This window comes from Seriola dumerili, unplaced genomic scaffold (assembly GCF_002260705.1).
Source record: "Seriola dumerili isolate Sdu_G_001 unplaced genomic scaffold, Sdu_1.0 BDQW01000035.1, whole genome shotgun sequence".
Lineage (NCBI taxonomy): Eukaryota > Metazoa > Chordata > Actinopteri > Carangiformes > Carangidae > Seriola > Seriola dumerili.
Window position 1 is genome coordinate 2751264 of NW_019174290.1, and position 6714 is coordinate 2757977.

The 6714-nt window shown below is 41.8% G+C and overlaps 1 protein-coding gene across 1 annotated transcript in view; it reads right to left on the reverse strand.

Annotated features, from left to right (window-relative positions):
* LOC111216549 (caskin-1-like) overlaps nt 1-6714 on the reverse strand; it is a 35532-nt gene extending 28818 nt beyond the window's left edge. Inside the window, exon 1 of the mRNA XM_022738075.1 lies at nt 6409-6714. Within this exon, the coding sequence (XP_022593796.1) occupies nt 6409-6502 (94 nt within the window). The 5' untranslated portion in view covers nt 6503-6714. The remainder of the gene's footprint in view (nt 1-6408) is intronic.

The window sequence follows — 6714 nt, forward strand, 5'->3', positions numbered from 1 at the left end:
AAAAAAGCGGTTTGTTTTTTCCCTGCCCCTTTTTTTTTTTTTTTTTTTTTTTTTGGTCAAACCCTCATAATCCACAGGCCGTAATCTGTAGCTGTCCTGTAATCTGGCGAAAAGCTTCTCCCTCTCTCTGCAGCTCCATCTACACTTCATCCCTTCATCCTGCTCTCACACTCTAATTTTCCCTGTAATTTGCTAAAGAGTGCGTGCTGATTGGTAGTTCTGCTAGTGTCTGTTTACACTCTGCAGCTGACATCATTCTCCTGCGCGCGTGTGTGTGTGTGTGTTTCTGTGTGTGTGTTTTTGTGGACGTGTAGGTTCCCCCTATCTATCTTGGATTAAAAATAAGAACCTTCCTTCCCTCCCCCCTCACCGCCAGATGAATCAATGACTGCAGATATCTGTGTCACCATCAGACTATCACAGAGCCACATGATCCCCGTCCTGAACACTATAACTTATGACAGGACCACAAGACACAACACCCACAATTATTCCACTATTTTTTTCATTTAACATTGTCTTTCTTTTACTACAAAAAAGTCTTGATTTCGGCATTACTTAATAATGTTCCCCCTCTGACTCGACACTCTAATATATATTTAATGAAATACTAGCTGACAAAGACGGCTGACAAATACTACCCCACTCTCCTCTTAACAATTCATCTTTTCTTTTGGTTTAAGAGCCAAAGTGATTCCTCTCAGAACAGATTTTCACATTAAAACTTTAATGTATTTATTCATAATAAATACGCTACCTGATTTGTACCACTGACTAAATTTGGTGCATAAAATTTCAGGTTTATGTATCTTCCATCTCTGACATGAACTGTTTGTTTAAGAGCATTACCATATTCTGTGATGGTGTCCTTGGACCAGGGTTCATATTTTTTATGATAATTTTAGGCATAACACTGCAATCGTGCCCCTGTTACCATGGCAACCCCCAATGTGCCATTCTCACAGACTATCAATCACTTGGCAGGGATTACTATGATATTATTTTGCGACATCTCTTTAAAATTGTAGCTGTTTTAGCATTTATGTGACATGAAATCACATCATTCACCTTTAATTTAAAACCTTTCATTCTTTATATAGAGAGTACAAAAACAGACAAGTAGCTACTGGCTGAAAAAGCAGCCCTCAGTGCATCAGAGCAGATTCTCGAACCTCGGGAGAGGTGAAGTGGAGGGTTTTTCAAGGGTTCTCATTACCAGAGATGTTCTGAAGTCCGGTTTCCATCACCCCTGACTTTGCCTGTCACCATGCATTTAGAGTTTCAGTGTAACATGTAGCCTAGAACAAATGCCAGCACTGACATGTCTTTTCTCCTTCTGTTTTCAGACGATTGCGCACATATGTTAAAGTGGCCCGACTCAGGGTCACAGTATGCTAACGGTCAAGGAAAGGTATCACATTTTCATCTAAAGCACAAAATGACAGGAGAACAAGAGAATGTGATGAGAGTGCTGTAAGGGTCATAATTTCAAAAGGCAGTAAGCAGATACATGTAATAATAGAATAATATTTTTTAATAACATTTTGACATTTTTACCACCTTCTATTAAACATCGAGCTTTAAACATTACTTTTACACAGACTTTAACACAGTAGTGGTAATTCAGAAAAATGAAAAGAGTGCCAAAGATTATTTTGCACTTTCTGTACATGCTGGAAAGAATACAATTTTAAGAAAGACAGCCACTACTGTTGCATTCAGTAAACTCAGTTAACCAACTCAATGTTGGTTAATCTCTGGAAAATCTTTCAAATAATCAAACAATTGTTTTCCCTATAAAATGCCCAGAACCAAAAGACACTCAGTTTATTAACATATAAGAAAAAAATAAGCTAATACTCACATTTGGGAAGCTGAAAGCAGCAACTAAATATTGACTTAAGGGATTAATTAATTTTTAAAATAGTTGAAGAGAAATGTTTTTGTTAATTGACAGATTGATCACTTTGATTTCTACGACCCCATGCTTAGAATATACTCTACTGGTTGGGGATTGTTGTGGTTGTTATGGCTCATTGCTAATAATTTACTTGTAACTTCTGGCTTTTATTTTTAGGATGAAGGACAGTGTTGTGAAGAGGTGAACACCTCATGTGCAACGCGTGTCGATCTCAAGCCAAAAAAAGTTAATGAAAAGTACATATTTTCACCACATTGTGCTGAAGCAGCATGTTACCACTTAGTATTTCTGCCGGTTCACTGCTGGTGTATGGCAGCTGAGTTCAGATACAGTCATTTACTTGATGTAATGGGAATACCAGACCTTGAGCGTTGATAGAGACCGAGACATTGTACTGTAAATTACTTAGTGCCTATTTCTGTTGGTTGCTACAACATAAAAGAGACACAATTGTGATAAGAATGTTCTCATATCTCTAAGATAAAGAGCTTTACTGCAACTGAGCCAAAGATAAGGAAACCATTACCAAATGTCCCTTTCTTTGTGTCAGCAGGCATTGGCTTTTAATGTAATCTATTTTAAAGTGCTGTAGCACAGACTAAACATCTCTCTATCTGAGCTGATTCATTCAAACTCTAAAGAATCAACTTTTGAACCAAAACATACACAGAGGACTTTCTGTAAAAAGAAACTCTACCATCAAAGACAATAAACTTAAAGAATAAGGCTATAGTTTTCTTACTGTCACCAAATCCCATGATAAGACCAAAACCAACAATGAATTGGCCCCATTGACAAGTATTGTCTGTGCAGCCAAAGCCAAAAACTGAGCCATAGAGCGCCAAAGAGCATAGAGCTTTTTGTTTAAAATGATCAGAAACACATCAATCAGCCACACCAATATACTGGGTGACACCTTCCTTATTTACGATGTGCACACACACTGCAGTTTATTTTGAATCAATCTCACATACACCACCCTGATGCCAAATATACTCACTACAGCACCAAATGTTTGTTAATCTGCAGCTGAAAGTAGTTCCCAACAACTGCACTTCTTCCTCTCGTTTGAGACACATTTACTAAAAACTACAGCGTAATGCTACCTAAAAATGACATTGCCAGTTTGTGAACTGTTTTTAAGATACGATCGTCTTCAGTAGGAACAGATGGGCTTGGGGCTGAGAACCACAAACAGGCTAGAAGTCAGAAAGTATTGAGAGACAGACTAACAAATTGTTGGTTTTGGTCTTTTCATGGAATCTGTTTACAGTCAGAAGAATAACACCAGCATTATCCCAAAAGCTATTCAAATAACTTACACCCTCAGAATGTCTTAGTTAGCTATAAATACAAAGCATATGGAAATAGGAAACATTACTGAAGCTGTTGCCAATTGATTTTTCATTTTTTACAGATTCTTTAAGTGTGAATATGGGTTGATTACAGGACAACACACCTTCTGTAGGATATGAGATCCTGCTGACACTTCAAGCTAAATTAGTGAGGCTTAAATTTTATATGATATAAAACCAGGGTTTGCTGGTTTACGGGGGTGTATGTGCCGGACTATTTCTTTGCCAGGAACAGTTTTGATTTGCCAGCAACTAGAGAGTCCAGGGAGTCCGTCCCGCCATTAAAACTGTCTAAAACTGTCTTGACTTTCAAATAAGTGAGATACTGCATGTTATTTAGTGAGCTTTAGAGGGGCTGGTTTAGTTACCCTTATGTTACCTTCAGATGGGACCAGGCGTGCTGTTTCACCATGTTTCTACTCTTTATGTTAAGCTTTATGTTAAGCTAAACTCACAGGCTACAAATTTACTGCACAGACTTCAGGCATCGATCTTCTCATCTAATTCTCAGCAAGCGTATTTCCTAAATTGTTGAACTATTCCTTTAATTACTTGGAGTAGTACAGGGACAACAGCTCTACTGTCCCACCCCGTACCACCTCCTGACAAGACGCTGTTTTTAAGAGTCAATTAATAGATGGTTAATGAATAATTTAATAATTAATTATAGATTAGTTATAAGCCACCAATGAGAGCAACCTGTGGGTTGCCAGTTTGTGGAAATGACATGTTTTTTTCCTGATAGCTTTTAATTCATTAGAGAGACCTCTCAAATGGACTGTTTGACCGCCTACCCTCTGGAAAGTGGCTGCAGGCCATCTGGACCAAAATCCATTCATTAACAGCTTATTAACAGACGTGATGTTTTGTTGTAGAAACATTTATTAATGATTTATCAACATTTACAGGTGACTGACTTTTAATGTGGGTAACCCGTTGCACTTTATGTATGGCTTACTAACATTAATAACTGCAAACATGAAACATGTTACCCTTTGTTAATGGCTCCCTAATGTTTATAACTGCAGACCTGATTGCTTGGAGGTGTCTCCATAATGAATTTAAGTGCTAGTGAAGTGTCAGGCTGGAGGAGGATTTTCCACAGCTCAGAAGTCATTGTTTTTCAATGACTTATAGCTGATCTATAAAGCATTGGCAAACGATTTATCAACCGTTTTAATAAAAGCCTTTGTAAAGTGTATCCTGTCACCACTTCAACTCTCTTAATCCCCCTCATCACATTGTGATGGGTGAGGTGACAGAGCAAACACACCACCACAGAAACTCCCTCTCCCCTGCTACTCTGCCGCTCTAACACTATTAACATACTGTTAATAATACAAACGCAGGCATCAGGCACATGACTAACACCTAATGTGTCAAGTGTGTTTCTGTGCATGTTGTCCTGTGCTTGTGTGTATTAGAGGTATTTGGTTGTGTGTGTACGCAGTGTTTATCCAGCAGAGAAACATGGCTTCCTGTTTAATTATTAAAACATAAACCTGGACACACACACACACACCATTCCATAACTCACCCTTAACCTCACCCATCACTTCTTGTCTTTTTACCTCCCTGCATCCATATCTCAGTGTTTCTCTCATCCTGTCCTGCCCTCGACTCGCCTCGCTCCTCTCTCCCAGTCTAACTCTCCTCGTCACCCACCATCTCCCTCACCCTCTACCCACCTCCCCCTTTCTCTTTGTCAGTGTGCAGTGGACTGAGCACTCAGAGCTGATCTGTTCTGGCATTTGAGGAGAAGCATTTTTCTTTTCCATGGCACTGCTGGAATGTTCAGAGACAAACATGCACATACGAGAGGAGAGGAGAGGAGGGGAGGAGAGGGGAGGACAGGAGGGGAAATAGGAAAGGAAGTGAAGAGAGCAAAGAAGAGGAGAGCAATATAAACGGGAGGAAATGAGGAGTAAGGAGAGGAAACGAGGAGAAAATGAGCAGAGAGCACAGAAGAGGGAAAGAAACATTAAGAGAAGAGAGGAGATAAGAGAAAATTAAATGAGAGGAGGGGAGCTGAGCGGAGAGTACGAGAGGTGAGGAGAAGAGATGAGGGCATATGAAAGAGGAAAGAGGTGATGAAGAAAAAAGGGGTGTGAATCATAAAACAGGACAGGAGATGAAAGCAAACAGACTCAGGGTAGATAGGAAGTGAGGTGAGGAAACAGTAGGAGAGAGAAGAAGAGAGGAAATAGAAAAGGGGAAGAAACGAGGAAAAAAAAGAGGAAATGAGATGAGGAAATGAGGGGGAAGAGGAGAGAGAAGAAAACAAAAGGAAAGTAGGCAACAGGAGGAGAGGAGAGGCCAGACGATGAGGAAAACGAAGGAAACGGCAGGAGAGGAAAGCAGGCGACAGGCGAGAAGATTTGAGGAAACAGGAAGAAAGGAGGAGAGGGAAAGGAAAGAATAGGAAACGAGAGGAATCGAGAGTGGTCTGGTGGTGAAATGGAGGAGGAGGAGAGCAGTTTCAAGGCTGTAATTGAAATCTAATTATCACCTCAAGTCCCAGCTGACTCCATGTGAAGCACCCGCACACATGCACGTTTGAGCGTCACATATGTGCACGCATGCAGATGTCTGCACGTGTACACTTACAGTCATCACATTATTACCACCAACATCTGGCATCTTCACACACCAATAATCCCCCCTGTCCCGAGAGCAGTGTTGGACCTTCATGTACTTCCACCTCTATCTCAAACACACACACACACACACACACGCGCGCGCTAATACACACATCCTGTCTTTGAGCATTCATGCACACACATACTATACACAAATGGTGAATTGTAGGAAATGGGGTGACAAGCATTTCTGATTTAGAATTGCATTTTGATGACTGCTCTCACACATGTGCAACGTCATCACTATCACACACTCAACGTCATAGCACTAACGCACACACAAACACACGCATGCATGCAGGAGAACACACACACACACACACACACACACACACACACACACACACAGTGCACCATTTAGGCTAAATGGCATCACATCAGATTTAGCCTGCACTGTCCTGATCTGGTAATGACGGGGTGTGTGTGTGTGTTTGTGTGTGTGTGTGTGTGTGCGCGCGCGCGCGCGCATGTGACAGGATGGAGGGATACTGACTGGCTTTTCCCGGCCGTGGTCTCTGTAGAAGCCGCTGAGCTGTCAGCAAGTCCTCGGTCTTCACGGCCTGGAGCAGCTCCTGGTCCTTCCCCATGTCCCCTCCGTCCCGCCTCAGTCCGCTCGGTCCCGCTCTCTTCCTCTGAGCGCCCCTCTCTCCTCCGTTAATCCGCTGCTACATCCTGCCACCGCTCCGGGCCTCCCGCTGGAGCTGAGGCACGGAGGGATGGATGCTGCCGGGACGGTGGGATGCTCCGATTCGGCCAGGAGTCCAGCGCAAGTCCCGCTCTACCTCCCCTCCGCGCGGTG